Raw genomic sequence first — 21,595 nt, forward strand, 5'->3', positions numbered from 1 at the left:
CTTTCACTTTTTAATACTTTGTTGCAAATCCTTTGCAGGCAATGACAGCCTTAAGTCTGGAACGCATAGACATCACCAGACGCTGGGTTTCATCCCTGGTGATGCTCTGCCAGGCCTCTACTGCAAATGTCTTCAGTTCCTGCTTGTTCTTGGGGCATTTTCCCTTCAGTTTTGTCTTCATCAAGTGAAATGCATGCTCAATCGGATTCAGGTCAGGGGATTGACTTGGCCATTGCATAACATTCCACTTTTTAGCCTTAAAAAACTCTTTGGTTGCTTTTGCAGTATGTTTCGGGTCATTGTCCATCTGCACTGTGAAGCGCTATCCAATGAGTTCTTAAGCATTTGACTGAATATGAGCATATAATATTGCCAGAAACACTTCATAATTCATTCTGCTGCTTTTGTCAGCAGTCACATCATCAATAAATACAAGGGAACCAGTTCCATTGGCAGCCATACATGCCCACGCCATGACACTACCACCACCATGTTTCACTGATGAGGTGGTATGTTTTGGATCATGAGCAGTTCCTTTCTCTTCTCTTCCCATCACTCTGGTACAAGTTGATCTTTGTTTCATCTGTCAATAGGATGTTGTTCCAGAACTGTAATGGCTTTTTTAGATGTTGTTTGGCAAACTCTAATCTGGTCTTCCTGTGTTTGTGGCTCACCAATGGTTTTTTTATTTTGTGGTGAACCCTCTATATTCACTCTTGTGAAGTCTTCTCTTGATTGTTGACTTTGACACATATACATCTACCTCCTGGAGAGTGTTCTTGATTTGGCCAACTGTTGTGAAGGGGTTTTTCTTCACCAGGGAAATAATTATTTTGTCATCCACCACAGTTTGTTTTCTGTGGTCTTCCAGGTCTTTTGGTGTTGCTGAGCTCTCCGGTGCGTTCTTTCTTTTTAAGAATGTTCCAAACAGTTGATTTGGCCACACCTAATGTTTTTGCTATCTCTCTGATGGGTTTATTTTGATTTTTCAGCCTAATGATGGCTTGCTTCTCTGATAGTGACCGCTCTTTGGATCTCATATTGAGAGTTGACAGCAACTGATTCCAAATGCAAATGTCACACCTAGAATCAACTCCAGACCTTTTACCTGCTTAATTGATAATGAAATAACGAGGGAATAGCCCACACCTGTCCATGAAATAGCTTTTGAGTTGATAGTCCCATTACTTTTGGCCCCTTAAAAAGTGGGAGGCACATATTGAAACTGTTGTAATTCCTACACCGTTCACCCGATTTTGGATGTAATTACCCTCAAATTAAATCTGAGTCTGAAGTTAAATCACATCTTGTTTGTTTCATTTCAAAACCATTGTGGTGGTGAATAGAGGCCAAAATATGAAAATTCTGTCAATGTCCCAATATTTATGCACCTGACTGTATATGTGTGTGTGTGTGTGTATATATTCTACGTTGCAATCAATCTGGAAATCCTAATTGTAAACCGTGCCATTGTGCTTCCTGTAGAAGTGATAGCTGAAGTAGGCATTTAAGTGCTTTTGATCACCAAATGTTTTATCTGTCGGGGGGGACGAGACCATACAACAAAAACAAGTGTAGCTGGATCCTGGGTCTTGGTTATATCTGCAATTAGTAGCAACCACAAAAGTGGAAAGAAATTTGCCTTATGGGCACTTTGGTACTAAGTGTGCTTATTAGAGGGTACAGATATTTTGTATGCAGTCCGGTCCTTGCAATGCTGTCAGTTGCAATGAGAGGGGTGGCAAAGTATGCACAGTAGGTTGCATATAACAATTCATGACTAGTAATCCATGAAAAACGCTAGAGGTTTTATAAACTTGCTTGAAACCTCCATTTTTATTCTAAGAATATACAAAAAGGCTCTCTGAAAGTGTTTATACTGCATTAAAACTGGCATATATCTGCCATAAAGCCATGCTGCTGTTTATAAATGCTGACTAAGTCCTGCTTGTCTCTTCCAGACAATGAAACCCTATGCATCTTTTCACCATCATCCGAGTTTCCCAAAGGATTTTTCACAGATCAGGAGAGAAGAGAAGGAGGGATCATCATTCATTTCATAGTCATTCTGTACATGTTTCTAGCTGTGTCCATTATCTGTGATGACTATTTCATCCCTTCCCTGGAAGTCATTAGTGAACGTAAGTGCGGAGACTGCATAAAGACATTGTGATATAGAGGCAACAAACCTGAGGAAATACGTTTCAATTGCAGCTTTTCATTACTGTACGAAATGTATTCATTAGGAGTAACTGCTGTATACTGACAGAAATAAGGCATTTTCTCCAAGAAAATACAAATCCTCGTGTAAATGGTGTTTGGTATATATCGCTGTACTTGGGATGACAGAAAAATGTTTACTAGTACCCCCTTAGTCATATTTTACAACTACCCCGATTTGAGGGGATTGTGGAGCACCTCGCCAATTTGTCACCACAGTGAAAGGATAATTCACACTACTTGGCACTTCGGAACGTGCACACCATGCCCCTGGGGAAAATGTTAGGAGGTATTTCTTGGTAACAAGAAGAGGTTATTTTGAAACCTTTGCTGCATCTGAATGTACCTTTTCAAGACTGCGGAGGCCAAGTCCCACTTGTTATCTGCAGAGATGGTGGAAGCACAAAATATAATTTCACATTATTCCTGTGATGGTTGGAGACTCTGTGCAGGTTATTCCGCATGTGACACCGGTGGGTGCATGCACGTCAATGCCAGTTTTGTACATAACAAAAAATATGGTAGGATGAGGGACTTCAAGTCCCTTTTATTTCCACTAGACATTCACTTAGATCTTTAGGGAAAGCTCTTTATTGAAAAGGCTGCGGCTTGTTATATTTGAAGCGCCAATAGTTTCTCCTACCTTTCCCCTTGTTTTAGACCTTTATTTCCTCCGCCGTACAACACAAACAGAAGGAGTTCCCTCTTTCAAACTACATGCCCCAGGATAATTTACTGTCTGGTGGTCAATGTGACCAGGGGCTAAGAGAGGTAATTGAAGATCCTCCTGCACTAGAATGCATATACCCTCTATCTAGGAATCCCATTTGTCCCAGTTTTTTCATAAAATGAAAAATGCCAGTGATGCCACGTGAGATTGGGTGGTAACCAGCGATGGACTGTGGCCAAGAATTTGCCCGGGCATTGTTAATGTGCCCAGAAAAGGGATGTGACCATGCCTCATGGGGTGTTCCATGAACCACTGGGCGTAGCCTCACGACACACCCCGTCTCTCTGCATGCTGCTCGGATGGGCTTTCAGGCGGCCAGAAGTGCCAGATTACCAATCCAGCCCTGGTGCTAACCAATGTAACCAGCACTTAAATTATGGCTGGGGAATGTACTTTATTTGCCCAAATTGATTCCTTATCAACAAAGGTAAGTATATAGAGTAGACTGTGTATGAAAAAAACTCCACCATATCGAAATGCTGCAAACGACAAGCACAAGTGGGAATGGGTTCATACTTTTTCTATGTTTGTCGCCATTGAGAATGAGGCCCGTCTCTCTCATTGCTTTCTGCTCCTTCAGACTCCTGATGTGCCTTATGTAACTTAGTAACTGGGGATATTTCCTATAACAGTTTCCCTCATTAGGTGTCCCTGTCCCACATAGAGAAAGAAGGCAGTGCTTCTGTAGTTTCTTATCAGACAGTGCTTATTTCTAGTTCCTGCAGCACTTTTACTTCCCTAGTTAGTCTACTTATTTAATAAGCATAAAACAGCAATTGTACTTACACACTACAGTGTGCTTTTTTTTTTTATGCTTAAATTGGGGCGTGGGGCTCGGTTTCACAAAATGAAGGTGTCCCGTAGGATGTGCTTGTCAGACACCAAGGCACTGTGTACGTTGGCGCAACAATAGAGAAGACAACTCAGTTATAGAGCCTCACGCCAATGGGCAAAGCCCAAAACTAGCCAAAGAAGCAATACCTGAGCGACTGTGAGTAACGCTTTGGGTCCTGTCTGGTTGAGTTCCGGACTGCAAAGGTAGCAATGGGTTTAAAATCAGAGCTGTTCTAGTAACACTGAGACTCGTTAGTTTAGAATCTCTTTAAATGATTGACCTAACAGCATTTAAAGTAAGATTTTATGCTTGTGTCACAGTACCTTTTTTGCTGAAGCAATCTGCTTTGCGCACTGTCCTTTTACGAACTTATTTATAGAGACCACTGTCATGTTTTAACTCCCACTTGACAAATATCAAATCCATTTCCAGGGAAACACTGCTGCTGGGAAGATGCACCTTGGTACAGTACAATTCCAATCATGACATCTGTACAGAATTTAACTTTTTAGCATTTCAAATACTACTAATCACTCTGTGATTCTCTGGGCTTGATAAGTGAATGTAAAGGAAATTATTATTATTAATATATTTTGCACATTATCCATTTAAAAACTTGTAATGCAATACACAGCTTTATTGTGGCCTGAGTGTCATTAGTGCAATTGTCCTGCATGGAATTCCTTAAGACACAGACACACACAGACACACACAGACACACACAGACACACACAGACACACACACACACGATTTTGTTACCATCGATTTTCTGAATGATTGATTATCTGTCAGATTTTTTTACAGCGTAATGAATGATTTTTTTGAACTACCAAATGATTTTTGCATTAACTTAATGAAAATCGTTGAGTTGGACAGTCTGACTGAACTACAAACGTGAACGCGCATGAACGATAATCGTTCGTTGTTTTCACTCAGAAAGTAAATGATTTTTTACAACAATTGAATGATATCGTTAACGATAATCGTTCAAAAAATCGTTGTGTGTGTATGCACCATTACATACAACTGCTGCATCAACTTGGTGCATGGCTGATCAGGCTGATTACACACTCCTGCCACGCTTGTAGGCTGCACATGGCAAGCACCTAGTGTGTATCTGCTCTTGCTTTGTTCACACTGGTCAACTATTCTATAAATCATCATAACATATATAGATGTGGTATGTTCATACAGTACATAAACACAAGCCCTTTTTCATTTTATTACTTTATTCTATTTCTCAACATTTTCTAAAAACAATATATTTTGTGGGGAGGTTTATGCGTGTGTCAATAAGCTATATTTGCAAAAATATTGCCAGAAAAATAACTCTTGCACAGAAGCTAACAAAGACGCTGGCGCTGTGCTAGTCCTTACGATCTTCTGTGCATGTGCTGGTGTCATATTTGTGGTTGGAGGAGGCCCACAGAAATTTGCACACTTCCCCCCTTTTATCTTAATTGCCCCTGACTATCTCCTTAGTCAAATAACCACCTGTGGTTTCTTTTGTGCAGACTTTACGCAAATGCAACAAAGGGTAGGATATGAATACAAATGTCTATTACTGCTCATTGAACATTTTTCTTATGTCTGTTTCACATTTCAAGGTCTCGGTCTTTCCCAGGATATTGCTGGAGCTACTTTCATGGCAGTAGGGAGTTCAGCACCAGAACTTGTCACCACATTTTTAGGTAAAGTAAAAAAAAAAATCTATATTACATTTAGCAGTGTCTGGACATGTTTAGCTTTTAATAAACCTAAATATAAGGGGAGAAATATGTTATTTGATCTGGTTTGATAGAATAACCTTGCTGGTCGTTGTAGACATTTTTTAAACAATCTGCAAATGATTTTCAAACTATTTAACGATTATCGTTATCAATCAATTGCTCAATTTTTAATAGTCTAGTGGATGTGTGCCTTTAGAAGCTGATTGGTTGGTAGGGGCAACTTCTCCAATCTATCTTTCCCGAAGGTTTGATACATCTCCCCATAAAGCCGCAAACACCCTACTCGATATGTGTATGTGGCAATAACGTCATCGGCGAGGGTGCCAGCACACTTCCTGATGTCGACCAGTGACCGGTGGGGGGGAGGGGGGGAGAGCGGAGCCATGCTGTATTCAGCAGCATGGCAACACTCACGGTATCCCCAGATTGGGCTACTTGTACAGCTGACTGGGGATATCGTAAACGACCAGCGGGAGCGTGCATCGCTGGTTGTTTTTCGCATACACACTGGCCGATAGTGTTAACTATATCGTTCACGTTCAATCGTTCCAAATATCGGCAAGTGTGTATGTGGCTTAACTGTCCTCAAATTGTTCCCATTTCCTAATATTATCAGTGTGCTAACTGACCATCAGAGGCGTAACTAGGGTTGATGGCGCCCAGGGTAAAGAAATATGACACCCCTTCAAAAATATTGTGAGAATTATTTTTTTTTTACTTTTGCGGCCCCTTTAAAATAATTTGCTTATACATCTAAAATATATACAACTTACTATTATGGCAGACCTTGCAGCAGAGTTAAAACTCCTTATGCATACAGCAGTGTTTGAACTGCCACAAAGCAGCGATGCGCTAGGAAGGAGAGACTGGCACAGGCAAGGGAAGGAGAGAGGCTGGCATAGAGAGGACAACGGCAGAGTGGCTGGCGCAGAAAGGAGAATAACCGAAGCCAGAGCAGACGGCAAAATGGGAGAAAGACTGGCACTGTGTCCCCCCTTCCCTTCCAGGAATCTAGTTGATAATGTAATGAGGTAGTGACCCTGAAGTATTCCTTCCAGGTATAAAAGGTTCAAATCTGCATTCAACTGTCTGTGCTGTAGGGGGCTAAGTGTATGTACAAATGTCTAGATAGGATGTGTCATGTTGTATAATGTTACAAATGGGTGTATGATATGGTTTTAGAGATATATATGTAATTCCCACTATAGTCCTCCCCTGGCCATGGTGATATGTACCGTATTTCCCCGATCATAAGACCTACCCCGAAAATAAGCCCTACCCTTACTTTTGAAAGACGGTCCAAAATAAGCCCTAATAAAATCACCATTTTGCCCGGTCCCTTCGCTACACTAAAATGACCCCAGCTCCGCCCTCCGCATGAAATGGATGCCGCTGTTAAAGATTTAAGTGGCATCCAATCACAGCTGAAGCGTCTTACTCTCTCACAGTGAGCGCGCGGCAGCTGGCGTGCGTGGCAGCGTCATTTACAGCAGCGCTGCGATGGAGAGTTGAGACCATTTTTTGAATAAAGGTAGATTTTATTTTTTTTTGTTCACACTTACCTGTTTATTGAAATTGCTGTCAAAGTTATTTAAAATAAGCCCTACCACGAAAATAGGCCCTATGGAGATTTTTTGACCAAAAAAACCCCAAAAAAACTGTCTTATTATCGGGGAAACACTGTATATTGTCACAAATTTATATATGAGCTTAAAGTATCGATGAAAGAGTTAAAAAACAATGCAACAATATTAAATGTCAGTATCTCCATATAAATCCAAATGTCGTACCGCTGCACCGAGAAAGTTATATTCAATGTACTAATGAAATTTTAGGTAATTGGGATCGCTAGAACATGGATTATGACAAATACCCATTAGAATGGTTTCCCAATATACTAAAGGAAACCTTTCACAGTCATTTTTCAGGTCCATTGTTTTAGAAAAATCTCTATGTGCAAATGACATTCCTTAGATAATCTCCAAGAGTATGGAAAGGCAAGAATGTATAGAATACTGATGTCCTGAGTGGGTAAATTTAGGTGGCAGATAACAGGACCTATGTGATAACAGTAGGGATTAGGCTTTGTTTGCCTTCATAATACAATACAGAATATACACAGGGTACAAGTCAGAAAACACGGGATGCACACAAATGGTGAGGTAGAGTAGGAAATTTCCAATACGCAGTTAATGAAAAGTCTCTCCTGATGATAATCCAATATAAATGTACAGTTCAGGTACGTACAAAAAATATGACTAAGCTTGTAGATGACGATAAATCCTTAAATGTTCACTGGGGCACCCTTGTGGTTCTAGCCACGGGAACCATTGCTTTCAGTTGTGTGCACAGAAGATGCAAGTTGGCTAGATGAGAATCAGTAGAACTAAATGACGTGCAACTTGTTAGGGAGTCAGGCCTCTATTTAGTACAGTGGTGTGTAAAATACTGGCACATCTCAACAATTTGTGCACCACTCTTTGCATTTCATTTAGTGACAAAACATCAGTCAGAGGTCCTGTGTAACCCAACCTCTCCAGCAAGTAAGTTTTCACAGCCCGACATCACAATAATGCTGATGCGAAGGGGATTTCGGGGTCTATGTACTAATAGTTGCGGAACTGCTGCGATTATTAAGGTTCCATACTTCAGAGGATATTTTCATTTTAATGAAAATATCCCTGCTATGTACAAAGGGGAACCCGCAAGGACAGCGGTTGCTGTCCCTGCGAGTTTATATCCCTGGCAAATTGTAGAAGTCTTTAATGTTTGTGAAAGACTTCTCCTGTGGAAACTGACACACTGTGCTTCCTGAGGAGATCGAGAGAGAGAGAGAGAGAGAGAGATCGAGAATATATATATATATATATATATATATATATATATATATATAGTTGAGTCTCCCATATCCAAAATGCTTGGGACCAGAGGCATTTTGGATAACGGAATATTCCATATTTTGGAGTAATTGCATCTCATAATGAAATATCTTGAGAATGGGACCCCAATATACACACAGAATGCATTTATGTTTTATATACACCTTATACACACAGCCTGCAGGTAATTTTATACAATATTTTCAATAATTTTGTAGCTCAAGCAAAGTTTGTGTACAGAAATGAAATAAAAATATTGTATAAAATTACCTTCAGGCTGTGTGTATAGGGTGTATATGAAACAAAAATTTAATAACTTGTGCCTTAGACAAAGTTTGTGTACATTGAACTATCAAAAATCAAAGGTTTTCACTTTCTCAGTCATGCCAAAATTATTCCATATTTCGGAATATTCCGTATTTCGGAATATTTGGATATGGGAGACTCAACCTGTATATATGAAATTTTTTATATATATATATAGATATATATATATATATATATAATTTATTTATATTACAGGTTGAGTCTCCCATATCCAAATATTCAGAAATACGGAATAATTTTGGCATGACTGAGATAATGAAACCTATGATTTTTGATGGTTCAATGTACACAAACTTTGTCTAAGCCACAAATTATTAAAAATACAGGTTGAGTATCCCATATCCATATATTCCGAAATACGGAATATTTTTAGCATGACTGAGATAGTGAAAACTTTGATTTTTGATGGTTTTATGAACACAAACTTTGTTTAAGGCACAAAATTATTAAAAATAAAGTATAAATCGTATAAATTGACCTATAGGCTGTGTGTATAAGGTCTATATGACACACAAATAAATTTCATGTATGTACACAAACTTTGTTAGAGCCACAAAATTATTAAAAATATTGTATAAAATTACCTTCAGGCTGTGTGTATAAGGTGTATATAACACATAAATGCATTCAGTGTTTAGATTTGGGCCCTATACCTAAGACATTTTAATATGGTATGCAATTATTCCAAAATACGGAATATTCCGATATCCAAAATACCCCTGGTCCCAAGCATTTTGGATACGGGAGACTCAACCTGTATTGTATAACATTTCCTTCAGGCTGTGTGTATAAGGCGTATATGAAACATAAATGAATTTCATGTATGTACACAAACTTTGCTTGAGCCACAAAATTATTGAAAATATTGTATAAAATTACCTGCAGGCTGTGTGTATAAGGTGTATATAACACATAAATGCATTGTGTGTGTATATTGGGGCCCTATTCCCAAGATATTTCATTATGATATGCAATTATTCCAAAATATGGAATATTCCGTTATCCAAAATACCCCTGGACCCGAGCATTTTGGATATGGGAGACTCAACCTGTATATATATATATTTATTATATTCATTCATTCTCATGCACCGGGAACCTCCTTAGACTTAAAGCAGTTTACACCATCTTAAGATGGTGTAAACAACCTGGCCCAAACTCCGAAAAGCTTTGCTTTTTGTCAGATTGTAGTCCCCATTGATGATAATGGGGACTGCAATCTGCAGTGCTAATTAGCACTTTGCCGGAGATTTCTGTGAAACCTCCTGCATTGTGCCATTAGTACATAGTTACAATTTCTATATAATTTTATGTAAAAAGAAATGGCTTTATACAATAGGCCCCTTCATCCTGCTACTGCACATAGAGCATGCATGAGCCGGTAAGGACACGCATGTGTACAAGACAGTATAGGCGGACAGCGCATGCATGGTCTTTCCTGCTCATACATGCACAAAAGCCAATTCCGTTCATTCCTGACTGCGCATGTGTAAGCCATAAGGCTGCGCATACTCAGTAACTGACCTCATTAGTGCAAAGTGCAGGGAGAAGCTGGTAAGGCACAGATAACTTCATCCAGAGATGGCATTACGTTTTGAACAAAATATGAGCAAAACTTGCTTCACTCATCTTTATAAACCTAGATCCTGCACCCATTGCTACCTATGTGGGCTACAGCACTTTTCAGGTTACTAGATAGCAAGATTTTTTATTTCTCCCCATCTCCAGTTAAATTGCTGGATAAAAGCCGTTTTATAATTTACTAAATAGAGCTCTGTCACCAAACCACAGATGCAGCAGGGGTACTGCTGCTCTTGAACAAGGCACACAGGTCACTGACTTGTATAGTCTGAGATCTCCCACAGAAGTGCTGGCAGGCCTCCCTGGATGTATCTGGTGACACTACAGCAGCAGCGGGACTCGGGAGCCCCTCTGTCTGTGTAACTCGCAGCTGATGGAGAGTCATTCTCCACTGCAACAGCGGCAGATGCACCGCCACTCACTGAAGAAGTTGGTCCAAATGCCTTCTCATTTTTAGGCAGCCGGACGCCTGGAGAAGGTGACATGTATCTGGTCTATATCAGACGGCCATGGCACCGCTCCTGAGTCTCTGCAAGCGCCGCTGTGCATATTGCGGAACAGTGTTGCGATCACACGTGGATTGCATTTGCGAAAATATGCTAATGACTCCCCCTGCCGTCCAGTGCATAGAGACACCTACTGAAAGCATCTTGTATCCGCCGCTCACGCACTTAATCGGAAACCTTGAACGCAGATCAGACAAGGCTACTGCTGAGTAGGTCTAACCTGTCACAGACACAGCGGGTCTCCAGATACGCAGAGAGCTCTCCTGCCGCGAGCAATTACACAGTGGGTAATTTATACACACCCTCAAGACAGTGTGGAAAGGGTCCTGACCACCTGCATTTCACTAAATACCCCCCGCCCCCCGTTACCTCCCCCAAACGCTGGCTACTTGTCACTCACTTTGCAAATTAATCCTCTGTGCGAACGTAATCGCAATACAATTGCTGTGTGTGCGGCTTATACCCATGTGCAATGGCTAATAGTTCAGTCTTCGTAAACATTGGCATTTGTGTACAAACATAAATCAGGCCCACTGTGCGAGGTAAAAAGGATTTGTGTTTAGTAAACTGGATTTAAGCAAGTTCGTCTGAGTTGTGTCCATCATCTAAAGCTGTTTCCATGTTATACATTCCTGAGTTAAAGCGCTGAAGCATATTGCGACTTGGTTTAATATCCTTGCAACAAATACCCAAGCTTCTTAAAACATACCTGACATAAAGAATGCCACCAATTCTTTTGACTCATGCGGCTCCTCCACTTCCTCAAAAATAAGCCCCAAAACAAGCAACCTGCAACTATAATAAGCCCAAAAACAAGCAACTTGGGGAAAAAAAGGCCTTTCAAAGGCTGGGCATGGTGCTCTGGTAGATGGCATTTCGTGCCCAAGCCTAACAGGAGCACTAATACATTTACCAGCGTCACGCCCTGACACCACACACACACACACACACACACACACACACCCTCTGTCTAGGCACCCAGGGCATGTGCCCCACTCGGCCCACCCTTGTTACTCCACTGCTAATCATTGATCCCTAAGTGTTAAATTTTCCAGCTATGTTGATTCAAAACCTTATTCGATTTGCCCCCTCCACCTCCCACCCTCCCTTTTGCTGGCGATATGTATTTTGAGCTATTTGTCATTGTCTTGCAGGTGTGTTTGTCACCAAGGGGGACATTGGTCTGAGCACTATTGTTGGATCTGCTGTATACAATCTCCTTGGAATATGTGCTGCTTGTTGCCTATTATCATCTGTGGTAAAGAACCATATACAACTTTCTACATATTTTTAATTATAGAGATCATTTAAAGTATTCCTTAAACACAAGTGCAATGTTTGCATAGTTATAAGCAAAGTACTAACTATAACAAATTTAAAAATAAATAACTGCTTGCTGTTCACAGTGCAGTCTAGTTGGAGTTTGCAACTTTTTCCTTAGTTTGTCATTCTTTTAGTAATGCAAATTGACATTTTGTTTTTATTTTGTTGAACCATGTCATAGATTGTATAATAACATTGGTCTCTGTTCCAGCATTTTGAATTGCTCCTTGTGTATGGAAATTAAAGCTGCCCACACACATAGCGATATTTTACCAGTTTTGGATGATTTTGCCGAATCATGACGACAAATTGTGTAAAATATAGCCAAATCGTAAGTGTCCACTCACGATCACTATGCTGATGCACGTCCCCGCTTGTCGTGCATCGCATCTTCAGATCTGTCGTGCTGTACGGTAGATTTGCAAATCTGGGACACGGTGCACGATAGATCTTAAATCAGACTGGACATTTTTTACTCCAAATCGTGAGTAGGACTGCCGGGGAGCTGCCTGCGGAGAGTTCAGGGGAAATCGCACACATCGTGGGATCGTGTGCAGATCACTATGTGTGTGGGCACCTTTAGAGTATGTATGAAAGGAAAAATTGGAATACACTTTTCAAAGTGATGAGTTTGTTTCTGTTAGTGACACTAGTTTACCATTTCCTTAGTAATGCTGTATACATTGGAAACTAATTACCGTATATATTCGAGTATAAGTCGACCCGAATATAAGCCGAGGTACCTAATTTTACCACAAAAAACTGGGAAAACTTATTGACTCGAGTATAAGCCTAGGGTGGGAAATGCAGCAGCTGGTAGTGCCCCCCAGAAGTAATCCCCCCTGGTAGTGAAACTTGTTATTACGGTCTACTGCTATCACCGCAATAACTCAGTGTTTACCGCTTTACTAATAAACTATCATACTGGTTAAGGACATCTGTGTGGACAAACATCCATTTCACGTTCCGCTGACACCTACAGCAACCAGATAGGTTACCAATCGGTTATGGGCCCAGCACCACGAGTGTCAAGAACACAGAAAAGTCCTTTTATTTGGATCAAGGTACAAAAATGTAAAGTCCAGGGGCCAGCATGAGCATTATAACACTGAGCGGCTCAGAAAATTTTGCCCCATGGAAATTAACAAAGGAAATGCAACTAAAGTGGGAAAAGTTGTGGAAGATCACAAATGATCCAGAGGTCCATTCAAATCCTGATGAAGTAGATAGAACAATGAGAACCATTGGCCTAGCTGAGGTACAGCATGTGTATTTCGTGATTCACAGGAATACGACATGTAGATTGCCTTGCGGTCAGCGTATGAAGATAAAGGTGTGATCAAAAGGATAAACCTGAGGTGTACACTGTATGGTACCAAACTGAGTGCATGCCGAGATGTGAACAAGTACATTCACAAGATGTTGACCTTAGCTCCGTAATTGATATCTGTAGGGGTCCGGGTGGATGATGAGGAGGTTGCAGTAGTGATGCTGCTAATTCTGACGCCTGAGTTTGGTTTCTTAGTGGTGACTTTGGAGTCCTCTGCTGTCCAAAGGAGGTTGTAAGGACCAAGCTGCTGTAGTTTTAAGAACGCATTCCGGTTGAGACAAATGCTGAGAGCTCTGCTTTGCTCACAAAGGATACTAAGCTGGAAAAGCCTAAGTACAAGTGTTTCATATCTCACAAAATGGACATTAAGGGGTAAATTTACTAAAGTGAGCATTTTTAGAAGTGAAAGATGTTGCCCATAGCAACCATAGGGCCTGCACATCACCTGTTAGGCTTGAGGATTTTACAAAACTTGAATGCAGAAACTCACAATCGATCAACAAAGCTATATCGAAGCAATAACAGATGCAAAACTAGTTAGTACTTCCATTGGCAAAGGCACAAAAATCACAAAAGCCATGTCACCAATAAGAGAGGCAGTTTATGATATGCCTAATTTCAAAGCCTATCGTTCTTTCATAAGTCCTATACTATTTACTATATGTGAATAAATGTAAGTTGCAATAAAACAATATAGTGTTATCTTTCATAACTATATCAATAAACTTTTATAAATACAAAAACACTAGTACGGTCAACTTTTTTATTATTTTAATACAAACAAGATTCATAACAGTGCATGTTTTCCAGATTTCCTCCTCTATCACAATTGAAGAAAAAATCACCTGGACACAGAGCCGGCCCTAACCAATTAGGTGCCTTAGGCAAGATTTTGGCTGGTGCCCCCAGCAGATAATCCCAGGCTCTCCCCTCACAGCACACTGCTATAACCAAAGAAAAAGGGACAGGTGTTAGGGGAAATTTCCTTATACCCCCACCTCAGAAGGCATTCTATAGGGCACATTCTCCCCTCACTGCACAGCACCCCTCTCCTCACAGCACAGATTACAGCAAGCACCCATCACAACACCTGTCACCCAGCACAGTACCCCTCACAATAGATTACAGCACCCCTCACCCATCACCCAGCATAGTACCCCTCACAGTATATATCACAGCACCCCTCATACAACACCTCTCTCTCAGCACAGCTCCACTCACAGCAGAGATTACAGCACAGCACCCCTCACCCAGTATAGCACCACTCTCCCAGCACAGCACAGATCACAACACCCATCACCCCTCAGCCAATACCCCTCTCTCAGCAGAGCAACCCTCTCCCAGTACAACACGCCTCACCCAGCACAGTACAGATCACAGCACATCATCCATCAACCCTCACCCAACACCGTACCCATCACAGTACAGATTACAGAATAGCACCCATCACCCCTCAGCCAGCACAGCACCCTCCACACAGCACAGTCAGCACCCATCATTCATTATACAGGCTGACCCCCACACCACATCGCTGCATATCATTTTGCAGGGAACCCATGTAGGCTGTTGGCTACCATTTTACATATGTGTTACGATGATTGCAGCTTGTTGTTACCCCCTACCTCTTTCTATCTTGGTGACCATCACCATACACACTGGGTTCCTTCTTAGCAATGTGGATGATGGGTGTCCACCCATGCCCCCTGGGCCCTAACTTCCAAAATGTCTCCCCCCTCCCCCCATAGAAGTGTCATAAATACGCTGAGCCCCCACTCGCCATATGTCTTTGCCTGCTACCCTTCCCCAATAGCAGGGTCATCAGCCCTGAGCTCCCACACTGCCTTGTCTCTGCCTCCCCTCCCCCCACATAAGTGTTATCAGTTCCCTGAGCCCCCACTCCCATATATATCTGCCGCCCCCCCATAGCAGTATCATTAGCTCCCTAAGCCCCCACTCCCCATGTCTTTCTCCCCCCCTCCCACAGCAGTGTCATCAGCCCCCACTGCCCATATGTATCTACCTCCCCTCATCCAGCTCTTACCTTTAGGGTCCTGCAGCTCCACGCGTGTTGTATGGCTTCCTCTGCAGGTGCTCAGCCTCGGCTCAGGCAGAAAGTGAAAGTAAACACACTTCCTGCCTGTCTGAGACTGATACCCGGCTCTGTATTCAGCTGCGGCAGCGGCAGCCTCCTGACCTCTCCTTCTGGCTGACTTGGATCGCTGCGAAAGCAATCAGCACCCAAGCCAGCTCAAAGAAGAGGAATTCTACCGCTGTACAGTGGCAGAAGTCAAAGGTTAGATGCCGAAGGTATTAAAAGCACATTGGGGAAGTGGGCCCTGCTCGTGAGAGCTTACATTATATAGGGTAGGGGTAGACAGACAGGGGTGACACAGATGTGGTAGATAGTGAGCATGGGACAGTTTGAGGTCAATCCAATTGCAACGGCACCACATCTCGCACCGCTCACTGCCGTCTCCCAGGGCCGGCTCTAGGAGTGTTCGACCAGTGCGGTCGCACAGGGGCGCCACCTGTAGAGGGCACACTCCTCCCCAACATCCCGATTTCAGCGGGACAGTAATGTCCCGCTGTTCCACCCGTGGGCCGAAGTGGCCCGCGGGTGGTCAGATTGGGAGGTTGGGGAGCCCCACCGCTGCAACTGCGCCAGACCCCCGGATTGTGAATGGATGTTGTGCGCATGCGCGCGGCATCCATTCACTTACGGGAAAGAGCTGGGGGAAGCCCAGCCAGTGACTGAGGTCTGGGCTTTACCCCCAGCCTGAAATTATTTGGAGGCATGCCTCCAAATAATGTCATGTGGGGGCTTGGCTTATGGGAATTGGGCCACGCCCCCAATTTTGGTCGCGCGCGATGTAAGGGCGCCTACTTAAGCACAAGGTGCTCCAACCCCTGGAGCCGGCCCTGCCGTCTCCGAGCCCGAATTGGCATAATTTTTGCTCAGAGCCGTATGGATTAACCCCATACAATGACATGGAATGTTTTGATGAAGAAGTAGGTCCTGAGAACCAGTTTCAAGTTTAGCAGAGAGGTGGAGAGTCAGACAGGGAGAGGTCGAGAATTTCAGAGGTAGAGAGCAGCACGTGCAAAATCTTGGAAGCGGTCGTGGGAAGAAGTATTTGCTAGTATCGTATGCATTGCTTCAGGGCCGGATTTCCCGCTAGGCATCCCTTTGCCCTTAGAAATTAAAGGATCACAGCGCTCCCAGAGGAGCACTGCATGACGTCATGACGTCACGCAGCGTCACGTGGTCCTGCCTCCTCTCCCGCGCTGCAGGCTCTCTGTTTATATGAGAGACTGTACGCGGCGCGGCCGCCTGCCTGGCCTGCACATGAAGAAAGAAGAAGCCTAGAGACAAAGACTGACCGGGTCTGGGCCCCGCCCCCTGCCCTGTCCGCAGCCAGCCTCAGCAGCCTCTCTGCCAGCCTTCCAGGCCCGCCGCCCACCAACAGCTCCTAGCAAGGCTAGGCAGGTAGGGCCCCTGATTATATGTGTGTGTGTGTGTGTGTGTGTGTATATATATATGTGTATATATGTGTGTATATATATATATATATATATATATATATATATATATATATATGTGTATATATATATATATATATATATATATATATATATATATAAAATTTATATTTTTATCTTATTTTCTGTTCCCTCATCTTCTCCTGCCTCCCTCTGTTCTTCCCCCTTTCCTCCCGTTTTCCTCCCGTCTCCCTCCGTTCTCCCCCCCCCCCCCCCCTTTCCTCCAGTTCCCTCTGTTCTTCCTCCTGTCTTCCTCTTTTCATTTGACCCCCCCTTTCATCCTGCCTTGCCTATCACACTATGTATGTATGTATGTATGTATGTATGTATGTATGTATACACATACAAGCACACTCCTTTCATGTATATATTTGTTACAGGATGATAGGTAGATAGATATATCTCTATATACACAGTGTGTAAAATATATATACAGTGTATGTGTGTGTGTGTGTGTGTGTGTGTGTGTGTGTGTATATATATATATATATAATATATATATATATATATATATATATATATACTGTGTGTATGTATATATATATATATATAATCTAGGAAGACTAGTAACTGTGCATATAGTACAGTAGGTATCACTGGAGCAAGATAAGGAAAACCTGGCCCTCCCCGTGTGGGAAACAATAGGTGGCATTCTTTTGTCTCCAAAAAAACGTGTATTGATCACCGATGGATTAAATACATAGGCAATGTTTCAAGGTCCTAAGACATTTTCATCAGGATTTAAGAGTGCCGCCTATTCCTTTCCACAGATCGGACAGAAATAAAAGAAATAAAACTATGTATACAGTGTGTGTGTGTGTGTGTATGTATATATATATATATATTATATGTGTGTGTGTGTGTGTGTATATATATATATTTATATATAATAATGTGTGTGTGTGTGTGTATATATATATATATATATATATTAATGTGTGTGTATACGTGTGTGTGTATATATATATATATATATATATATATATATATATATATATATATATATATATATATATATATATTATAATATGTGCATGTGTGTGTGTGTGTGTGTCTTGCTCCAGTGACACCTACTGTAATATATGCACAGGATTGTTTGAGGGAGGGGGCCCCTAACCAATATCTGCCTAGGGCCCCGTGAGGTCTAAATCCGGCTCTGCATTGCTTTAAATGTTAGAAGGTTGCAGTAACATGAACTACATGATCACTTTATATGATAAAGATAAAATGACAACAAACTGACCATAACATTTAAAATTTAGTCCAAGGCCTATACTGTACGTCTGGGAGTTTATTTTTTTGGTTGCGATTAAATACAAACATTTAGTGACTTTCATTATTATCAGAAGCTAGCAGTGCCAAACCGTTGTTGCCGAGTGATTAATTTTATTCAATGATGCATTTTTTTCTTTGTAATTTTTATAGTTCACTCGTCTGTCTATCTTCTGGAGTAAAAAATAATTTTCATTTCCTGTGGTGTATGTGTGTGGCCAATTTAACATGATGTCGAGATTATTGAGTAAGAAGAGTAGCAGGAGTAAGCAGAAGCGGATCTTCTGGGTCATTAGAAACTAAAGTCAAAGGTCTGGCATTGACAATAGCTGAGAATTCAGCCATGAAAGTTGTTAAACTCTCGAGAGTAAGTCTTGCAGTACCTACTTGTAGGAATATGGAATCAAGGATTCTGCGTATTATGCCAATCATCCTTTCCCATGTACCTCCCATATGAGAAGCATGAGGCGGGTTGAAAGTCCATGTACAACTTTACTCACGGAGGTATCTCTCTACACCTTTAGTGTTGATGTTTGAGTGAATTTGTAGTTCTTTGGTTGCGTAAATATTTTAACAGTGATGCCGACCTTTACATTCAGTCACTCTTAGAAATGTGGCACGTTTAAATGACTGGGCTATATGACTTAGGCAGGTAATTGGTCTGAGAAGTGATTTCCAAGTAGAGAATCTTTGGAATCTGTGTGGCTCAAGTTGACAATGTGAGATCATGGTATGGATCGTTGTCACAGCTAGCACTGCAGCACAAAGTTCTAGCCTGGGTATGATATGCTCTGGAAGTGGTGCTAACTTCGCTTTGCCCATGACAAACCCAATATGACACTGGCCTCTAATATCCACAGTTTTAAGATATGCAACAGCGGCAATTGCTTGGATTGAAGCATCAGAAAATACACACAGTCTCTGGTTTTGTACTTCTGTAGAAGGCACAGGGGCATATGAACGTGTAATATAAAGGTTGGTTAAGGTGGACAGAGAACTTTTCCACTCCTCCCACAAATCTCTTTTCTGAGGAGACAGTGGCGCGTCCCAATCAGATGATTTGCAGGTTAGGTCTCTGAGCAAGGCTTTACCTTTGGATAGTGACAAGAGCAACAAATCCTAAAGGGTCATACAAGCTGTTTATAACAGAGAAGACACCTCTGTGGTCTAGGGTCTTTCCTCACTGTTCACTTGGAAGGTAAAGGAGTCAGATTTTAAGTCCCATAAGAGTCCAAGGCTACGTTGAGCTGGTGGAGAATCAGTTCCTAAATCTAAATCCCTTAAGTCACTGGTATGATCTGGAGAAGGGAAGGCTTCCATCACTCTTTTTTGCTGTTGGAAGCTATTTTGTGAGGCCTGAGATTAGAGCAGGCAAGCATTTCCTGAGCTCTCTTGAGGAGGCTGATTGTTTAAAATCTATGCCAATGGATGAGACAGCAGTCATCTACATAGACAACTTGTGGAAAAAGATTTCTAACATCAGAACCATACTCTAGCTCGTCCTCTTCAGCTGAACATCTGAGTCCGTAGATGGCAACTGCAGGGGAAAGGCTGTTACCAAAGATGTGTACCCTCATGTGGTACTCTGCAATATCTTTAGAGGGGTCGTTGTCTCTGAACCAAAGGAATCTTAGGAATTTCCTGTCACTTTCCCTCACGAGGAAGCAATGAAACATTTGTTGAATGTCAGCTGTGAAGGCGATAGTCCTTGCAGAAACGTATGAGTACTCCAAGGAGTTTGTTGTTAAGGTCTGTCCTGTCAGGAGAACATCATTTAAGAAGATGCCTTCGAACTTTGCACTGGAATCATGCACGACTCTGATCTAACCTGGTTTCTTTGGGTGGTATACTCCAAACATTGGTAAGAACCAGCATTCATCTGGGAGCTATCTCAGCATGACCATTCTCAAATATTTTGTCCATGAAAGAGAAGTGATCTTTCATTTCTGGCTTCCTGTGGAAGTTGCGTTTTAGTGAAGAGAAGCGTTTAAGTACTTGTTCTCTGTTGTTAGGTAGGCGCCGTCTATGTTTTTTAAAGGGTAGAGGTGCAACCCAACTGTTGGCATCATCTTTTGACTAGTCCCTTTTTCATTATTTCCAGGAATAGATTGTCCTCTATGGACATTGCGACTTGATCATCCCTTTTTGTTCATTGGAAGACTGTGCACCCCAAATGTTCTTGGTAGCTGTCACAGATGTGGTTGTCACTAGGAGAGTCTATGACAGTGCAGTGTAGTAGTTCCTTTATGAGGAAGTGATTGTGACATGGTTGAAATAGAGAAGGGCGTCCGTTTTCTAAAGTACAGGTAAGCATGCTGTTGACGGTAGCTGGTTTATGCACATTTCCAAGACATACTTCTCCTATTATGACCCATCCTAGGTCTAATCTTTGAGCATTAGGAGCATTGTGTGGACCGTTAATCTGACTTCTGACTTTGTGGACTCGTAAGATATCTCTTCCAATGAGTAGGATTATCTGGGCTAGTGGGTCCAATTCTGGTTTCAGATGTGCTATACGTTTCAAATGTGCATGATGGATAGCTACGTCTGGTGTAGGGATTTCAGACCTATTATCGGGGATCTCATTGCATTCAGCGATAGTGGGTAAGGGAAGGCATGTCTTTCCGTCTAAGGACTCTACTTGATAGCCGATTGCTCTTCTCCCCATTGTCTTAAAACTCCCTGCACAAGTCCTTAAGGAGTATGGAGTGCTGGGTCCTTTGATATTAAAGGTCTCAAAGAATGTTGATCTAGCTAGAGACTTATTACTTTGATCATCTAGGATTGCATAAAGTTTGACGGCTTTCTCTGGTTGGCCGTAAGGGTAGACTCTGACTAAACAGATTTTGGAGCAAGATCTGCCACAAATAGTGTCTTTGCAGACTTCAGTACATTGTGAAGTTATCTCTGGTATGACTGCAGTAGTGTCTCTTTGCTCCACACTGAGCTCCCCGCCATGCTCTGTGTCACCATAACTGTGTTGTAAAGTTAATGGGGAAGGTCCAGGGTGTAGAGCTGTTGTGTTCTGTGCTGTGACATTCTATGCATTTAACACTAACCTTACAATCCTTGGCAAGTGGGTTGTAGAAGAGCAGCACTTGTAGCAGATGCCGTTTTCTCTTAGGAATGCTTTGCGGTTCTCCAGGGACTTTTCTCTGAAGGCTCTGCATTTCAGGAGAGGATGCGGTTTGTTATGCATGGGACACTGCTTGGCAGGATCTTTATCATTGTTCTCTTGATGAGTAGAATAGGTAGACCTGTGGGAAGAATCTGTATAATGCAAATTAGTCTTGTGAACTGCAACTGACATTTTGCGGGGGT

At 42.0% G+C, this 21,595-nt stretch overlaps 1 protein-coding gene across 2 annotated transcripts in view; it reads left to right on the forward strand.

The window, feature by feature from the left end:
* SLC24A5 (solute carrier family 24 member 5) overlaps positions 1 to 21,595 on the forward strand; it is a 90,386-nt gene that overhangs the window by 28,676 nt on the left and 40,115 nt on the right. For both annotated transcript variants that reach the window (XM_088472972.1, XM_088472973.1), the window contains exons 2-4: positions 1,962 to 2,141; positions 5,394 to 5,477; positions 11,964 to 12,067. In XM_088472972.1, coding sequence (XP_088329098.1) covers positions 1,962 to 2,141; positions 5,394 to 5,477; positions 11,964 to 12,067 — 368 coding nt within the window. The remainder of the gene's footprint in view (positions 1 to 1,961; positions 2,142 to 5,393; positions 5,478 to 11,963; positions 12,068 to 21,595) is intronic.

The sequence above is a fragment of the Taudactylus pleione genome, unplaced genomic scaffold (assembly GCF_031769625.1).
Source record: "Taudactylus pleione unplaced genomic scaffold, aTauple2 ptg000129l, whole genome shotgun sequence".
NCBI classification, from domain to species: Eukaryota; Metazoa; Chordata; class Amphibia; order Anura; family Myobatrachidae; genus Taudactylus; species Taudactylus pleione.